Source organism: Ranitomeya imitator, chromosome 9 (genome assembly GCF_032444005.1).
Source record: "Ranitomeya imitator isolate aRanImi1 chromosome 9, aRanImi1.pri, whole genome shotgun sequence".
NCBI classification, from domain to species: domain Eukaryota; kingdom Metazoa; phylum Chordata; class Amphibia; order Anura; family Dendrobatidae; genus Ranitomeya; species Ranitomeya imitator.
In genome coordinates, this window is record NC_091290.1 from 104,195,142 (window position 1) to 104,214,510 (window position 19,369).

At 46.7% G+C, this 19,369-nt stretch overlaps 1 protein-coding gene across 1 annotated transcript in view; it reads left to right on the top strand.

Moving 5' to 3' along the window:
• Nucleotides 1-15,508, top strand: part of LOC138649779 (C-signal-like) — a 170,602-nt gene extending 155,094 nt beyond the window's left edge. The window contains exons 6-7 of the mRNA XM_069740457.1: nucleotides 12,101-12,211; nucleotides 15,325-15,508. Coding sequence (XP_069596558.1) covers nucleotides 12,101-12,211; nucleotides 15,325-15,438 — 225 coding nt within the window. The 3' untranslated portion in view covers nucleotides 15,439-15,508. The remainder of the gene's footprint in view (nucleotides 1-12,100; nucleotides 12,212-15,324) is intronic.
• Nucleotides 15,509-19,369: the final 3,861 nt, after the last annotated feature.

The window sequence follows — 19,369 nt, forward strand, 5'->3', positions numbered from 1 at the left end:
GCCTGCTGCTCTGCATAGCTAAGTTCTTCTTTGCTATTTGTTTGCTATTTTTTCTGTCCAGCTTGTCTAATTTGTTGCTGGAAGCTCTGGGACGCAAAGGGTGTACCTCCGTGCCGTTAGTTCGGTACGGAGGGTCTTTTTGCCCCCTTTGCGTGGTTTTCTTTAGGGTTTTGTGTAGACCGCAAAGTTACCTTTCTATCCTCGCTCTGTTAAGAAAGTCGGGCCTCACTTTGCTGAATCTATTTCATCTCTACGTTTGTCTTTTCATCTTAACTCACAGTCATTATATGTGGGGGGCTGCCTTTTCCTTTGGGGTATTTCTCTGAGGCAAGGTGGGCTTGTTTTCTATCTTCAGGCTGTGCCGAGTTGCATAGGCAGAGTTAGGCGCAATCCACGGCTGCCTCTAGTGTTGTTTGGAGAGGATTGGGGATTGCGGTCTGCGGAGTTCCCACGTCTCAGAGCTCGTTCTATGATTTTGGGTTATTGTCAGATCACTGTATGTGCTCTGACCGCTATGTCCATTGTGGTACTGAATTGCCTTTCATAACATGAACCCCACTGACACATCAGCTAGTGTTTTTTCTGTGTAGACAACACTTCCAGGTGGCAACTGACAGTGTTGAAACCCAGGAAATCAATGAGGAGCAGAGTGTAGGCCGAAGCCTGCAGTGCAGCAAGTTGAAAGGGAACCTTTAACTTCCCCCCCCCCAGGCATTTGTTGCTGAAAGAGCCATCTTGTACAGCAGTAATACTGCACATGGAAAATGGTGGCTCCTAAAATTATGCTCCTTGCAAACGCTGAAGTACACACTCATATAATGTGTCCCCTCACACCGTCAAACCGTCACGGAAGTGGGACTTTCCTTTGTAATGTGACACAGCACAGTCGTCATTCCAACCCCCTTGGTGCCGTGCGCCACCTCCTCAACGTTGTTTGGTTCTGTCACGGAGCCCGCGCTGTAATTTTATCCCTTGGCCATGCACAGTTAGCGGTGCCCGTCTTCTGACATCATTTAGGTGTCAGGCTGGCAGTGCCTGTGCGTCAAAGCTGCCCGAGATACAACCTTGCAGTGTCATCTAATGTAATCCCACTGCGGGCCAGGGATCCATGGGCATGCGCAGTGCATATCATCGCCTCTCACTCACCTCCTTCCTGCTTCTTCAAACTGTGCGGCGTCACGGCCGTGGCATGCTATTAGGGATCAGCTGACGCCGCCTAGTCTGAAGAAGCGTGAAGAAGGGGAGTGAGAGGCAAGTATATGCACTGCGCATGGCCATGGATACCAGGCCCACTGTGGGATCACATTAGACGACACTGCGAGGTGGCATTTTGGGCAGTGTGGACGCACAGGCGCAGCCAGGACGACAACAAATGATGTCAGAGGACGGGCAGCGCAAACTGTGCATGGCCAAGGGATAACATAACAGCGCAGGGTCCATGACGGAATCAAACAACGCTAAGGAGGCAGCGCACGGTGCCAAGGGGGTAGCAATGACGGCTGTGCTGCGTCACATTACAAAGGAAAGTCCCACCTCCGGGACGGTTGGACGGTGTGAGGGGACACATTACATGAGTGTGTAGTTCAGCGTTTACAAGAAGCATAATTTCAAGAGCGACCTTTTCCTTGTACAGTATTAGTGCTGCACAAGGTGGCTCTTTCAGTAACAAACGCCTAGGGGGGGGGGGACAGGTCCCCTTACATTTTAGTTGTGCCAGCGTGGCGGTCGCATGACATGTTGCCGGATACACAGCTGGGGATCAGCTGACGTTACTGAACCCCAATAACAGAGGAGCGACTGTTGACTGTGCAGACAGCACATCCAGGCACCAACTGGCGGTGTTAAAGCCCAGGGACAGCAGGAGGAGCAGATTGGAGGTATTGCCGCACACACAGCTGGAGATCAGCTGACGTTACTGAACCCCAATAACAGAGGAGCGACTGTTGACTGTGCAGACAGCACTTCCAGGCACCAACTGGCGGTGTTAGAGCCCAGGGACAGCAGGAGGAGCAGATTGGAGGTATTGCCGCACACACAGCTGGGGATCAGCTGACGTTACTGAACCCCAATAACAGAGGAGCGACTGTTGACTGTGCAGACAGCACTTCCAGGCACCAACTGGCGGTGTTAGAGCCCAGGGACAGCAGGAGGAGCAGATTGGAGGTATTGCCGCACACACAGCTGGGGATCAGCTGACGTTACTGAACCCCAATAACAGAGGAGCGACTGTTGACTGTGCAGACAGCACTTCCAGGCACCAACTGGCGGTGTTAGAGCCCAGGGACAGCAGGAGGAGCAGATTGGAGGTATTGCTGCACACACAGCTGGGGATCAGCTGACGTTACTGAACCCCAATAACAGAGGAGCGACTGTTGACTGTGCAGACAGCACTTCCAGGCACCAACTGGCGGTGTTATAGCCCAGGGACAGCAGGAGGAGCAGATTGGAGGTATTGCCGCACACACAGCTGGGGATCAGCTGACGTTACTGAACCCCAATAACAGAGGAGCGACTGTTGACTGTGCAGACAGCACTTCCAGGCACCAACTGGCGGTGTTAGAGCCCAGGGACAGCAGGAGGAGCAGATTGGAGGTATTGCCACACACACAGCTGGGGATCAGCTGACGTTACTGAACCCCAATAACAGAGGAGCGACTGTTGACTGTGCAGACAGCACTTCCAGGCACCAACTGGCGGTGTTAGAGCCCAGGGACAGCAGGAGGAGCAGAGGAACAGAGTGTAGGCCGAAGCCTGATTGGAGCAAGTTGAAAGGAAACCTTTAACCCCGCCCCCAAGACGTTTGGAGCTGAAAGAGCCATCTTGTGCAGCACTAAGGATGCAAAAGGAAAAGGTTGCTCTTTTAATTATGCTCCTTGCAAACACAGAAGTAAACACAAAAAATGTGTCACGTAATACCGTAAAACCGTCCCGGAGGTGGGAATCTCCTTCGTAATGGGACGCAGCACAGCTGTCATTCCTATCCCCTTGGTGCCTTGCGCTGCCTCCTCAGTGTTCTTTTAAGCTGTCACGGAGCCTGCGCTGTTCTGTTATACCTTGGCCATGTCCAATTAGCGCTGCCTGTCTTCTGACATAATTTGGTGTCAGGCTGTCAGTGCCTGTGCGTCCACGCTGCTCCAGATCTCACCTCGCAGTGTCGTCTAATGTAATCCCACTGCGGGCCTTGGATCCATGGGCATGCACAGTGCATATCCTCGACTCTCACTCCCCTCCTTCCCTCTTCTTCAGACTGTGCGGCGTCACGGCGTCACGGCCGTGGCATGCTATTAGGGATCAGCTGACGGCGCACAGTCTAAAGAAGGCGGAGGGAGATGGGCGAGAGCCCGAGGTGAAGATATGCACTGCGCATGCCCATGGATCCCAGGCTCGCAGTGTGATTCAATCAGAAGACACTGCGAGGCGGGTTCTCAGGCAGCGCGGGCCAGGGCTGCCACTAGAAATTTCGGGGCCCCATACTGGCAAAATTTTCGGGGCCCCCTTGAGACTCCGCCCAGGCTCCACCCCAGCCCCGCCTCCAGGCTTCACCCCTCGAACTGTCCACAGTCCCACCGCCATCTCTTGGAAAATCTCCACTTCTCACCTATCACACATTAATAGTTCCCATCACCAGATCACACATATAGCCAGCAGCTTTTGTTTTGGCCAAAAGATTTTTTAAGCCGCCAGCAGAACACGGTAGACACTTTTGGCCGGGCCCTACTCTACTGTAACCTACTAAATATTTGTTAAAATATGCAATACAATTTAGGTATATTTTTATTTATTTTTCAATTTTTAAAATGACCTATAATACTACATACAAGGAACAAATACCACAGCACTATGACCAGATGACATATTACCACCACAGTGACCGAATAATATCAAACACAAGGAACAAATACCACAACATCATGACCAGACCGCATATTACCACCACATAGTGACTGAATACTACAATACTGATCAGTAATAAAAAAAAAAAAACACAATACTATCACCATCAGTGCCATTATACACAGGAGATCTGTAATTAGTAAGCAGTGTCTACAGGTAATACAGTGATCACCGGTGACATTATACACAGGAGCTCTGTATATAGTATACAGTGTATAGTGTCAGTGTATAGTTAACACTGACTCACCAGTGACGTCTCTAGGTGAAGTCCATCATCTTTCATCCAGCACAGACCGCCATCATTTCTTCCAGCCAGGACTCGTCTCTGCAGAAATAACACAGTTATCTTGAGTTCCACTTGCAGAATACATTACTTAATTTTCACAGCCTCTACATTACACCACATAAAGAAGGTGACATAGTATCACTCTGCACAGTAACAGGACCTTCCCCCATTTAAAACAGTATACTCAAAAAATAAAATAAATACATCACTGCAATAATAATATCCCTTAATTAGCTCCTATGGTAATATTCGCCATCCTAGCCCCCGTGTGTCTCATTGCAGGCTCCAGCCATATGTTCTCCCATCCTGCCCTCATGAGTATCCATTCTGCCCCATATGATCTCCCCATCCTGCCCCATCTGTCTCCATCGTATCCATCCTGCCCCCTCTGCGTCCAGCACACTCTGCCCCCTCTGCGTCCAGCACACTCTGCCCCCTCTGCGTCCAGCACACTCTGCCCCCTCTGCGTCCAGCACACTCTGCCCCCTCTGCGTCCAGCACACTCTGCCCCCTCTGCGTCCAGCACACTCTGCCCCCTCTGCGTCCAGCACACTCTGCCCCCTCTGCGTCCAGCACACTCTGCCCCAGCGTTCTTCCCTGGGCCCCCGGATCGCCGCTCTCAAGAAAAAAAAAAAAAAGTTCTTCTTACCTGCCGCGGTCCTGCGGCGGGCGAAGTCTCCACGCAGCTGCAGCGTGCATGCACTCGCCGGCGACTGACAATGATGTCAGACGCCGGCGACATGCACGCACGCTGCGGCTGACGTCAGCGCCTGCCAGCCTCAGATTGGCTGGCGGCGCCGCGGCTGTTAACTATTGACGTGCGGGCCCGCGCCCGCACGTCAATAGCTTTAAACAGCTGCAGCGTCGGCGCTAAGGGGCCGGTTCAGCCTGCGGCTGCCGGTAGGGGCCCGGTGAGCAGATAAGACGGGGCCCGATGTGGGCCCCCTCTGCTCACCGGGCCCCATACGCCAGTCACGGCCGTCATGCCCTGATGGCGGCCCTGGCGCGGGCGCACAGGCGCAGCCATCCTGACACCAAATTATGTCAGAAGACAGACAGCGCAAACTGGCCATGGCCAAGGGATAACAGAACAGCGCAGGCTCCGTGACAGCTTAAAAGAACGCTGAGGAGGCAGCGCATGGCACCAAGGGGGTAGGAATGACACCTGTGCTGCGTCACATTATGATGGAAAGTCCCAGCTCCGGGACGGTATAACATTATCAGTGAACACATTTTATAAGTGTTAAGTTCTGCGTGTGCAAGGAGCTAAACTAGAAGAGCTACCTTTTCCTTGTGCAACATTACTGCTGCACAAGATGGATCTTTCAGTAACAAACGCCGAGGGGGGGGGGGGGACAGGTTCCCTTACATTTAGGTTGTTGTGCCAGCGTGGCGGTCGCAGGACACATTGCCGGCTACACAGCTGGGGATCAGCTGACGTTACTGAAACCCAATAACACTGGGTCGTATGTTTTGACTGTGCAGCCTGCACTTCTGAGCCGCAACTGGTGGTGTTGGAGCCCAGGAATAGCAGTTCAGGTGGTAGAAAGATGAACACATCAGGAGACCTGGATGACACCCAATTACTTAATCAGGCAGAGGAGTGGCAAATTCCTGCGAGATCCAGGCCTGGTTCATTTTCAGGAAAGTAAGCCGGTCAACGTTATCGGAGGATAGTCGCATGCGACGGTCTGTTAGTACACCACCTGCGGCACTAAAGACACGTTCCGATAAGACACTAGCCGCGAGGCAAGCCAGCACCTCCAATGCATACTGGCTTAGCTCTGGCCATGTATCCAGCTTAGAGACCCAAAACTTGAACGGGGAAGAGCCGTCTGGGAGTACACTAAGAGGGCAAGCCATGTAGTCTGTCACCATCTGACGGAACCGTTGCCTCCTGCTGACTGGAGCCGCCGGTGATGGTGTAGACATTTGGGGCGGGCACAAAAGTTTTCCACAGTTGTGCCATACTGGGCTTGCCTTGGGCAGAGGCACTGCTTCTGCTCCCTCTTTGTGCAGAGCCTCCTCCTCCACTGCCTCGACGCACTGAGCTGCTTTGTAAAGCACTAGCAGCACTCCTCTCAGTTGGACTGGAGAAGATGATGGAATTCACCAATGTGTCATGGTACTCCCGCATTTTACGCTCCCGTGTCAACGCCGGGATGAGGTTTTGGACATTGTCATGGTAGCGAGGATCGAGGAGGGCGTACACCCAATAATCAGGCACGTTGAGAATGTGGTCGATGCGGCGGTCGTTTCTCAGGCACTGCAACATGAAATCAATCATGTGCTGCAGACTGCCAACTGGCCCAGAAACGCTGTCCCCTGCTTGAGACATGATCTCTGCCCGCTCTTCATCACCCCACCCTCGCTGTACACACTGACCACTGGACAATGGTGTAACTGCCTCCTCTGGACGTAGCTCTTCCTCGTCCATTGACTCCTCCTCATCCTCCTCACAAAGGGTCCCCTGCTGACCCCTTTGTGAGGAACCACGTGGCGCTGACTGCCCAGAAGCTGATGGAAAAGGTGACTCCTTATCCTCCACCTCTTCCACATCATCCCTTATCCCTTGCAGGGTTTCTTGAAGCAAGCAGATAAGGGGGACAGTCATGCTGACTAGTGCATCATCTGCACTTGCCATCCGCGTGGAATAATCGAAAGGACGCAAAACCTGGCAGACGTCCTTCATAGTGGCCCACTCTGTGGTTGTGAAGTCTGAGCGGCGCTGACTGCGACTTTTTTGCGCCTGATGCAGCTGGTACTCCATTACTGCTTGCTGCTGCTCACACAACCGCTCCAACATATGTAACGTGGAATTCCACCTGGTAGGTAGGTCACATATGATGCGATGTTCAGGAAGGTGAAACCGACGCTGCAGAGCAGCAATGCGGGATCTTGCCAAGCTGGAACGCCGCAAGTGAGCACACTTTAGGCGGGCCTTGTGCAGAAGTGCATCAAGATCCGGATAGTCCCTCAGAAAACTCTGCACAACCAAATTGAGCACATGTGCCAGACATGAGATGTGAGTGAGGTTGCCAAGGCCAAAAGCTGCCACCAGATTTTGGCCATTGTCACACACTACCATGCCTGGCTGGAGATTCGCTGGCACAAACCACACATCGCTCTCCTGCTTTAGGGCATTCCAGAGTTCCTGCGCTGTGTGGCTTCGATTCCCCAAAGAAACTAGTTTCAAGACGGCCTGCTGACGTTTGGCCACGGCTGTGCTCATGTCGGTCATAGGTAAACGTTCACGGGTCCATGTGGAGGTGGACTGTGACGGATCCTGCAGCGATGAATCTGAGGAACTGGTGTAAGAGGAGGAGTCAATGCGTACAGACTGGATTCCTGCAATCCTTGGAGTGGGCAGGACACGTCCTGCGCCACTCGCACGGTCTGTACCCGGCTCAACAACATTAACCCAATGGGCAGTGACGGAAAGGTATCGCCCCTGTCCATGTTGACTGGTCCACGCATCGGTGGTGAGGTGGACCTTGCTACTGACGGCGTTCAGTAGCGCGTGTTTTATTTGTCCCTCCACATGCTTGTGCAGGGCAGGGACGGCTTGCCTGCTGAAGTAAAAGCGGCTGGGCACCTTGTACTGTGGGACTGCCAATGCCATCAAGTCACGGAAGCTGTCAGTCTCCACCAGCCTGAATGAGAGCATTTCCAGCTACAGAAGTTTGGCAATGCCTGCATTCAGACCCTGTGCTCGGGGGTGGTTTGCCGAGAATGCCCGCCTTTTCTCCCATGCCTGTACTACCGATGGCTGTAGACTAGGCTGGGAGTGTGAGGATGACTGGGAATGTGGTGCTGTGGGTGGAATTACACTAGGTCTCTGGACAACAGTGCCAGAGGTTCTTCCATGGCGATCCAAGGAGGAAGCCGAATCAGCTGTGCGTGAGCTGGAGGAAGAAGCAACACGAGCTGAAGAGGTGGTAGCTGCCGCTGTTGGTTGGCCTAGGTCTTCAGTGTGTTTTTGGAACTCCACCGCGTGCCTGGTCCGCACATGTTTCCACATATTTGTGGTATTGAGGTTGCTGACACTTTTACCTCTTTTTACTTTCTGATGACACAGCTTGCATTTGACAAAACAAATGTCATCTGCAACTGTGTCAAAAAAGGACCAGGCACTGCAAGTCTTGGGAGCGCCCTTTTTGGCTTTTGAAAGAGACAGGCTCCTAACTGGTGCCAAAGTGGAGGCTACAGGCTCCGCAGTCTTCCCCCTCCCTCTCCCTCTTTGGCCCGTTAGGGGAATCTCTTCCTCTGAGCTGCTCCCACCACCTTCCTGTTCCTCACGCCACGATGGGTCAAGGACCTCATCATCTCCACTACCCTCTGCCACCAACTGCTCCTCCTGGGTAGTCTCGGCAGCACAGTACGCACCAGAAAGCGGAACCTGAGTTTCATCATCAGATGCGTACTGCGCTGTGGTCACCGCAGGCACTGACCCACCCGCCTCTTCAGAGTCAGAGAGACAAAGCTGTTGGGCATCACTGCACACTGCCTCTTCTTCCATTTCTCCAATACTGCTTGGCTGGCCCCCTGTTTCCAAGCCAAGAGATTCAGAGAACAGAAGTAGAGACGGCTCCTGTCCTGGGCTCTCTGACTGCCTGGCCAATTTGGCAGGTGGTGAAGAGACAGATGGCTGCTCTCCAGTGGTCTGTGCCTGAGAGGATGTGGCACTCATTGAAGTCGATGCGTTAGCTGCCATCCATCCAACAACGGCTTCAATTTGATCTTCACGCAGCAGCGGTGCACGGCGCTCTCCGACAGAGCTGCGCATGAAGGACTGTTCCCTGCTGAAACTGGGTGATGATGAATCACCGGTGCCCGCAGCAGGCACAGAATCACCCCGTCCTCTCCCTGCTCCACGCCCACACCCACAACCCTTACTCCCTGCCCTCTTCATCTTGGTTGACAGATAAAGATAAGCAGAAAAGTACTAAGGCCTTAGTGTGCTTATTCCTGAAATGCTCCTCCTAACAGGTGTAAGAAACACTAATGTTGTAAAGTGTGGACTAGACTTTATTATTGATAAAATGTGGCCTACACAAGTGTTAAGTGGTGTTTGGTGAACTTTACTTTTTTTTTTTGGTGCAGATCGGGCTACAGAGCGAGTTTAACTCATACGGAGACTGTGCAGACAGCCGTAAACGGCGCTGCAAGGCCCAAAAAACCTCCTCTAGGTTATCCTATCTAGTGTTTTTCCACTATTTTGCTGGAGACGGGTGGAAAGACACTAATAGGAAATTGTTTACAAAATTTTCAACAGGCTGAACTAGTTGAAAAAAAGGACAAGTTATTGAACGGTATGAGGCAGTGACAAACCCTGAGCTGAATACAACGGGCTGTGGCTGCACACAGACTACAGGGCGAGCTGCGCTCACACGGAGACCGTGCAGACAGCCGTAAACGGCGCTGCAAGGCCCAAAAACCCTCCTCTAGGTTATCCTATCTAGTGTTTTTCCACTATTTAGCTGGAGACGGGTGGAAAGACACTAATAGGAATTTTTTAAATAATTTTTAAACAGGCTGCACTAGTTGAAAAAAAGGACAAGTTATTGAACGGTATGAGGCAGTGACAAACCCTGAGCTGAATACAATGGGCTGTGGCTGCACACAGACTACAGGGCGAGCTGCGCTCACACGGAGACCGTGCAGACAGCCGTAAACGGCGCTGCAAGGCCCAAAAACCCTCCTCTAGGTTATCCTATCTAGTGTTTTTCCACTATTTTGCTGGAGACGGGTGGAAAGACACTAATAGGAAATTTTTTAAAAAATTTTCAACAGGCTGCACTATTTGAAAAAAGGACAAGTTAGTTTACAGTATGAGGCAGTGACAAACCCTGAGCTGAATACAACGGGCTGTGGCTGCACACAGACTACAGGGCGAGCTGCGCTCACACGGAGACCGTGCAGACAGCCGTAAACGGCGCTGCAAGGCCCAAAAACCCCCCTCTGGTTTATCCTATCTAGTGTTTTTCCACTATTTGGCTGGAGACGGGTGGAAAGACACTAATAGGAAATTTTAGAAAAAATGTGCAGCAGGCTGCACTATGAGCAAAAAAGGACAATGGATAGAACTGTGTGAGGCAGTGTGAACCCCCCCTGAGCTGAATATGACCTGGTATATGGCTGCACACAGACTACAGAGTGAGCTGCACACACACACACACAGACCTTGCAGAACGCTGTTAAAACAGCGCTGCAAGGCAAGAGCAAGGTGAACTGAACAGTGAACACAGCGTTTGCTAAATTAGCCTTGGAAAAGCAAAATAAAGCAATTAGCTATCTCAACTGGCCCTCAGTTAGAACACAGCGTCCTGTCCCTAACTGAAATCACAGCAGAGTGAGCGCAAAATGGCGGCAGCGTTTTTTATAGTGCAGAGTGACATCATTTCAGCAGCCAATCACAGCCTTGCCAGTACTTACATGCCCACCATGCTAAACAGGATGTGCCCACACTTCCATTCATTCCTCATTGGCTGCTGCGTTCAGTTTGAATTCTGGGAACTTCCGATTCAGGTATCCGATACGCGGGAAGTATCGGAATTCGGTATCGGAATTCCGATACCGCAAGTATCGGCCGATACCCGATACTTGCGGTATCGGAATGCTCAACACTACTCCCTACTCAAACCTGTTACTTTTAATCGCTTCCACCCTTCTTCCTGCGCCTCTCCTCAGCCTGCCTGTGCCGATAATATCTTTGAGGTGAGGGATATTTTAGCTATGAAGAGGGTTCGTGGGAGAAAATTTTTCTTGGTGGATTGGAAGGGGTTTGGTCCTGAAGAGAGATCGTGGGAGCCCCTGGAGAATATCAATGCACCTCGCCTTCTAAACAAATTTCTCTCCTGTTTTGGGAGGGGGAATTTTAAGGAGGGGGGTACTGTTACGCCCGCTACTCACCTTTGCGGCTCCGTCCCTGGCTCTCGGCGCGCCGCTCCTTTGGCCGGTGCTGCGGCTTCCGTACACCTTGGTCTCTCTTCTTCCGGGTTCCGGCGCACTGCTTCCTTGGCGTGGCGATCTCCTGCCTTCAGTGCGCGCTCCCGCTGTCCTACTGCTGGTGGGCGGCGCGCTCGTTCCCGGCACCTCGTCTAGCTTCTGCGCAGGCGCGCAGGGGTCTGCAGCTGACGCTCTAGCACTGATCCTCTGTTTCCGGATACCTTTTGCCTCAGCCAATCCTGGGTAGGTTAGGGGTATTTCAGGCCACCTCCTCTGCTAGGAGGTGCCTGAGTATCATTTGCTTTTTGCTTCTGTCTCCAGCCCTTCTGCTCTGTGCTTCTGTGCTACAGTCTGCTCCGAGTTCTACTCCTTTGCTCTCGCCTTTTTGCCCGCCACTTAACCGTTCCTTTCTGTGCTCTCTCTTCCACAGTTCCGCTCCTGTTCCAGTTTTCCTTCTGCTCAAGCCAGACGTCCTCTTCCCATTCTTCGTTGCCATTTGTTCCTCCGTCTCTGTTCCGGTATTCCTGTTTTTGTCTTTTTCTTTGTCTTTTTCCTTCTCCTCCTGAGCCGTCCCTCTTGGTATCTGCTACCGTGGATTAGCGACCTCTGGGCCTGCTCCTGACAGTCCCTGTATAGGGGTTGGTTAACCTTAGGTCAGCTCGCCCAGAGGTAGGTATCTTTCACAGTCCAGAGGGTCCACTCACTTTATTTACACCTAGAACGTAATAGTATATATGAACACGACATGTTCATAGCGTTTATATAGTGGCTAGTGCACTGCCATTATATAAGATGGACACTGGATAAGTGAGAGCTGCTGGTAAAGCATCGGGCCCCAGAGCCTCAAGCTTCCCTTCAGTATTGAGAGCATGGATCTTAAAAAGAATGAGTTTAATATTTTTTTTATCTCTGTAGAAGGCAGTCAGTGTTACTTTTAGATGATGTAACACGCATTTATAATGTGTTTTGCAGGCAGCACTTAACATGCTGTCGAGATGCCATGCCGTGGGATACAAGCATGATGGCATCATCATCATAGCCATTCATCCTGGTTGGGTTAAAACAGACCTCGGAGGTGATCAGGTAAGACATGCTTAAGATTATTTTGAATAATGTTGTAAAAGTTTGTGCCAATTTCCACTTAAAGCATGTTTACTTCAGTCCGTTTTGAAGGAAGAAAGGTTGGTGGACATTTCCTCTGCAGAAGCTACTTGTAATATAACTCCACTCAAGTTTATAGAAGGTGGTGTAAGTAGAGTCCGATTGACCCAGTGGAAAATTTGGACCTGGGTCCCCAACTGCTTGTTGGTCAGATGTATAGGAGAAAAATTGCCAGACTAATGGACAGGAATAAGGTCCACAGTCCAAAAAACACAGTGGGGAACACCCAATATGATTAGAACAAAAAAGAGAGAACATGTAGTGTATAGATCACAAATACAATTAAAAATAGTAGAAAAACCTATTTAGTAATAGTTTTGTATTTTTATTGAAAATTATAAAATTAAATAGGTATCAGATACAAATAAATATATATAGACAATGATAGATGGTCAGACGGTGGAGACCCAAAATATGTAACAACACACAAGCCGTAATGTTAACATGAATATTAGGGTAGCACAATTTATACAAATGTGTACAGTCGGTGCAATAAATGTTGAAAATGTCACCAATTTTCAAAGTATATATATTTCTAAATGTGCTATTGACATTAAATTCTAAGCAGATGTCAGTAACAACCCATCCAATCCACACAGGCAAAGAAATCAAACCGTAGATATCCATAAATTAAGTTATGTGTAATAATGAGAAATGACACAGGGAAAAAGTATTGAACACATGAAGAAAGAGAGGTGCAAAATGCCGGGAAAAATCATGACACCAGCTGAAATCTATCAGTAATTAGTAAGCAATCCTGCTACTTAGTGAAAAATAATATCAGCTAGTTCAACTGATGCTGTATAAAAAGGTGCGTTATTATCAAGGTACCCCACAAGAAACACCTCATGATGGGTAAAACCAGTGAACTGTCTCAAGACCTTTAGAACCTTATTGTTGCAAAGTATACTGATGGCATTGGTTACAGAAGAATTTCTAAACTACCAAAAGTTCAAGTGAGCACTGTTGAGGCCATAATCCGGAAGTGGAAAAATCATAACTTAACCATAAACTGACCACGACCAGGTGCTCCCCACCAGATTTCATACAGAGGAATAAAAATAATTATTAGAAGATCCACCTGTGGAGAGCTACAGAAAGACCTGGAATTAGTGTACAATTGTTTCAAAGAAAACTATAAGTAATGCAGTCAACCTCCAAGGTCTGTATACACGCTCACCTTGCAAGTCTCCATTATTGATCAAAAGCATGTTCAAGCATGCTGAAGCTTTGCTCAATAACATTTATACAAGACTGAGAAATACTGGAAGAATATAGTCTGGTCAGATCAGACCAAAATTATCTATTTGGATGCCATAATACACACTATGTTTGGAGACCAAAAGGCACTGCATATCACCCTAAAATCATCATACCAACAGTGGAGGTTGGAGGTGGGAACATCATTGTGTGAGGCTGTTATTCAGCATACAACACTGGAAAATTTCATATAATTGAAGGAAGAATGAATGGACAAATGCACTGAGCATTCTTGGTAAAAATCTGCTGCCATCTACCAAGATTATGAAGATGAAACGAGGGTGGACATTTCAGCAAGACAATGATGCCAAGCACACAGCCAAGGAAACTCTCAATTGGTATCATAAAAAGAAAATAAATCTGCTAAAATGGCCGAGCCGATCACTGGACCTGAATCCAATAGAAAATGTATGGAAGGAACTAAAGTTCATAGTTCATAGAAGGAGCGCAAACTTCAGGATTTGAAGAGTGCTTGTGTGGAAGAATGGGACAAAATCATACACCTGAGCAATGCATGCAACTAGTTTCTCCATACAGGAGGCATCTTATCACCAACAAAGGCTTTTATACAAAGTATTAAATACATTTCAGTAAGCGTGTTCAATACTTTTTCCCTGTGTCATTTCTCATTATTGATCACTTTATTTATGGACATCTGTGGTTTGATTTCTTTGCCTGTATAGATTGGTTGGGTTGTTACAGACATCTGGTGAGAATTTCATGTCAATAACACCTTTAGAAACATATTTACTTAGAAAACTTTTGAAGTGTCCAATACTTATTTCACCCGCTGTATATACAAATGTTAATTGTAATCTGAATGCAAAATAATCTGAATTTGTATAAATTATGCAACCCTAATGCCCATGTTAACATCATGCCTGGTGTGTTGTTACATATTTTGCGTCTCCACCGTCTGATCGTCTACCATTATCTATATATTTTTTTTTGTATCTGATACCTATTTAATTTTATTATCTTCAATAAAAATACAAACATTTTTACTAAATAGGTTTTTGTACTATTTTTCATTGTATTTGGGGTCTATGCACTGCATGTTCTCTGTTTTGTTCTAGATGTATGGGCCCCTGTAGCTTTCTAGAATCTATATTCGCTTTCTTTCCTATAATAATGTCCCCCGTCCTGACTCCTTCCTGTAATAATGTCCTCCTCCTCGCCCCTCCTGGAATTTATGTCCTCTGTCCTGGGCCCTTTTTTGTAACAATGTCCTCCTTCCTGGACCCCCTCCAGTAATATGTAATATACATCTCCTGACCTCTTCGTGTAATAATTCCACTCTCAATCCTGGAGCCCATCCTATAACAATGTCCCCCAGCCTGACCCTCCTAGGACTTTTCCAGCACATTTTAACAATTAAACAAATTTATTATTTTTAGCTTCCCGCTTTTATACCTGGCAGCTGACTTTGGCCTGCCAGCCATGGCAGCATATAAGTCGACTGTGCTGTCCGTGACATGGAAGATGACATCAGCTGCCTTCCTCCGATTGGCCGGAGGTGTGTATTGCGGTGCAGAGAACTGGCAGGTCTCTGCGCAGTAAGACATTTCAGATCAATGGGCATCTGAGGACGCACAACGAGGTGACACAGGCGATGGGGTCAATGGGCCTTCTCCCACACTGGCCCTGTCGAACCTTCTGTGACCGAAATTTTTCCAACCCTGTTTACCGAGGTTATGAAAGTAATATGTAGCCAACAAAAATGAAGATGTACCTCTACCTGCAGATAAAAGTATTTTTGTGCATCTTCTTTTTAGGCACCTCTAACAAAAGAAGGAAGTGTCGGCGGCATGATGAAGATCATCACAACCCTCAGTGAAAAAAATAATGGCACGTTTGTGGATTGGACAGGAAAAATCATTCCTTGGTGAACCAACAACAAGAAGTTGTACTAACTGTGATATATTCCAGTTGAGCAATAAAAACTGATTTTATTCCACATTTTCACCATATAATGTATTTATTCTGAACACAGGCTGAACAGTGAGTCGCATTGACCCATGGCCAAAAGTGATGCACTATTTTTTAAAGCATAAAGAATAATATAATTAAAGAGTACTTATTGTTTTTTCTATTTAATAATTAGTGGTTTGCAGAGTTCCTCAACATCAATCATCCAGGCTTTTTTTTAAACTTCTTTAGTGAATCAGCCGTTACAAAATCACATGGCGATACTCTCATTGCTCTTACAGTAAAGAATTGCCTCCTGTAATAATTACTAAACCTTCTTTCCTCTAGACGTAGAAGAAGGCTCCTTGTCCCCGTTGCAGGCCTTACCATGTTCACTAAATGGCTAAAACTAACCTGCCATTACATTATAAATCTCCATCTTATTACGAGTTCGCCAATACCAAAAATGTATAGGTTCTTCTTTATTCAAAGTTTTTTTTGTTTTTGTATTTAAAATCAGATTCAGAATTTTATTATTTATTCTACTTTATATCTTGATACATCAGGGGTTTCTGAATCCAGCGATTCCAACATTGTGCATTTTTTAACTTTTATATTAACTTTTTAAATATTTTTAAAAACTTTTTTTTTCAAATTTGTACTTGCTTTAACTCCTTAACTACCAGAGGTATTTTTGGTTTTGCATTTTTCAATTTTTGCTCCCCTGCTTCCCCTTCGCCTGCTTTTTTATTTTTCTGTCACTATGGCCAAGTGAGGGCTTGTTTTTTGCAGGATGAGTTCTACTTTTGAATGACACCATTGGTTTTACCATGTCTTGTACTAGAAAACGGGAAAAAAAATTCCAATTGCGGTTAAATTGCAAAAAAGTGCAATCCCCCACTTGTTTTTTGTTTGGCTTATTTATTGTGTTCACTAAATGCTATAACTGATTTGCCATTATGATTTTCCAGGTCATTACGAGTTCATAGACACCAAATATGTCTAGGTTTTTTCTTATCTAAGTGGTGAAAAAAAATTCTGAACTTTGTAAAAAAAAAAAATTGCGCCATATTCCGAAACCCGTAGTTTCTCAATTTTTCATGATCTCAGGTTGGGTAAGGGCTTATTTTTTGCATGCTGAGCTTATGTTTTTAATGATACCCTGTTGGTGCAGATACAATTTTTTGATCGCCCGTTATTGCATTTTAATGCAATGTCGCGACGACCAAAAACACGTAATTCTGATGTTTTCACTTTTTTCTCGCTACGCCGTTTAGCGATCAGGTTAATCCTTTCTTTTTATTGACAGATCGGGCGATTCTGAATGTGGTGATACCAAATATGTGTAGGTTTGATATTTTTTTATTTTATTTTGAATGGGGCAAAAGGGGGTGATTTGAACATTTATTTTTTATATATTTTTAAAAACATTTTTTTTTTTTACTTTTGGCATGCTTCAATAGACTCCATGGGAGGCTAGAAGCTGCCATAACCCGGTCGGCTCTGCTGCATACAGACGATGATCAGATCACCTGTATGTAGCAGAATTACTCACTTGTTATGAGCGCCGACCACTGGGTGGCACTCATACCGTAGTTATCCAGCAATGACAACCATAGAGGTCTGCAGGAGGCCTCCGGTTGTCATGCCAATGAACCGGTGACCCGCAATCACATGACGGGGTCACCGGTGGGCGGATTTCCTGTCCGATGGTTGGAAGCGCTTGTTAAATGCCGCTGTCAGAGTTTGACAGCGGCATTTAACGGGTTAATATCCGCGGGTGGATCGCAATTCCACCCGCGGCTATTCCGAGCACATGTCAGCTGTTCAAAACAGCTGACATGTGCAGTAAAAGATGTGGGCTCACCGCCGTCGCAAACATCAAAGGGAGGGAGTCCGAAGTCGGCATACTATTACGCCTGACATCAGAAAGGGGTTAATAGTCTCTTTTCTTTTCAACATTCTTTTTATTAAGAATAATAATAACATAGAAATAGAATGCGGGACAGTATTCATAACAATAAAAGTCAAATAGTGTCAACTATTTTGTAATTAAGTACAGAAAAACAATTCCTCTACAGGTAGAGCATTACATAGAACAATGTACTAAAACAGCAGGAGGAAAAGAGTTACGGTTAGGGCTCAGTCAACAAAACAAGTTAACCATGGGGAAAAACAAAAGAAAAGAAAAGGAAAAGTTAGGGGATAAAGAAGAAATGAGGGTATGGAGGGGAGCTGGGGAAGGGGAGTGGGAAAAAAGGGGGGGGGACGATCCGATGGAGAATATTCTAGAGGAAAGTAGGGGTTGTATAGATATTATTATTAATTGACTCGGTTACCTGTGATTTCAAGAATAAAATTGGGACTGGATCTAAATTGAATCCAGGGTTCCCATATATTTTGGTAAGAGTTTAGTGACTCCTGCGTATTGGCTACTAGTTCTGCAGTGTGATATAGTAGGTTGATTTTCTCAAGAACTTGTTTTTTAGTGGGAATTTGAGTTGATTTCCACAGAGTAGGAATTAGGAACTTTCCAGCAGCTATTATATTTTTAGCCATTTTGGAAGCTATGGGATTCCCTGGCCATACAGGTAGATTAAGTAAGAAGGATTGTGGTCACAGCACAGGAACCCGATCCAGTACTTCAGTGATTATTTCACCCACCATTTGCCAAAAGGGCATGATTACTGGGCAAGTCCACCATATGTGGAGATAGGTACCTGGCTCTGCATTGCATCTCCAGCTCATCTCCGAAGTAGAGGAATGCCATTGATTCAACTGAGATGGAGTGCGATACCATCTAGATAACACTTTATAAGAATTTTCTTGAATTTTTACACATTGGGAAGAACCATGGGATCTTTTATAAATGGAAGCAATTTGATCAGCTGTAAAGTATTAAGATCCCATAACCCAATGAATGCTCTTTTGGCATCGGCCTTCTCTAGGACCTGAGAATTATAAATTTTAGATAAGACCTTTTGGGGGGGATTTTTCTGTATACATAATTGTTCAAAATGGGTGATTGGGCGAAGTAAGGAAAGCTGGTTCCTGTATTTAAAACAATACTCCTTAATTCTATTAAAATGAAGAAAATAAATATTGAGTTGTGGTTTAAAGGCTTGGAGCTGTGAAAGAGTCATCAAGGAGCCATCTATAAGCACTTGGTTAATCGGTATTGGTAGATCAGATAGGTCATAAGTAACATTGGCGGGGTCTTTAGGTAATTTAGGGGGAATAGGACCCATTACATCTTGAAGTGATAGGAGTAAATTTAAGAAATTCTGTCCTCCATAATTTAAGAGTAGCCAAGGTGATCTCATTTGTTACTAAACAGGGTAGACTAATATAATCATGAAGCAGGACCATAGATCTCAGGGGCAGGAGCTACATGTTCTTCAATAGAGAGCCATAATTTGTTCGGGGGATTCCTGATCCAGTCCACTATTCTAGTGAGCATTGCAGCTCTGTAATATTTAAAGATATCAGGGGCGCCCATTCCTCCTTCTGATTTCGGCAAAGTGAGCGTGCTAGTGTTAATTCGAGGACGTTTATTATCCCAGATATAACTAATAAAAAAAAGAGTTAATTTTAGAAAGGTAGTGATTAGGAATGTGGATGGGAAGCATTTGAAATAGATATAGAAATTTAGGAAGGATTATACTTTTCAGCAGATTTCTTCTCCCCATCCAAGATAAAAAAAAATTGCTCTCCAGGAATGAACTGTGGAGGCCGCTTTATTTAACATAGGTAAAATGTTGAGATCGAGAAGTTCTCCTGCTGATCTTCTGATCTTGATACCCAGGTTCGTTATAAAACTGGGTGGCCAATTGAAAGGGTTAAGTTGTTTTAGTTTATCTACCGAGGATTTAGGGATATTTAGACTATTCGCTTCTGATTTAGTGGGATTCA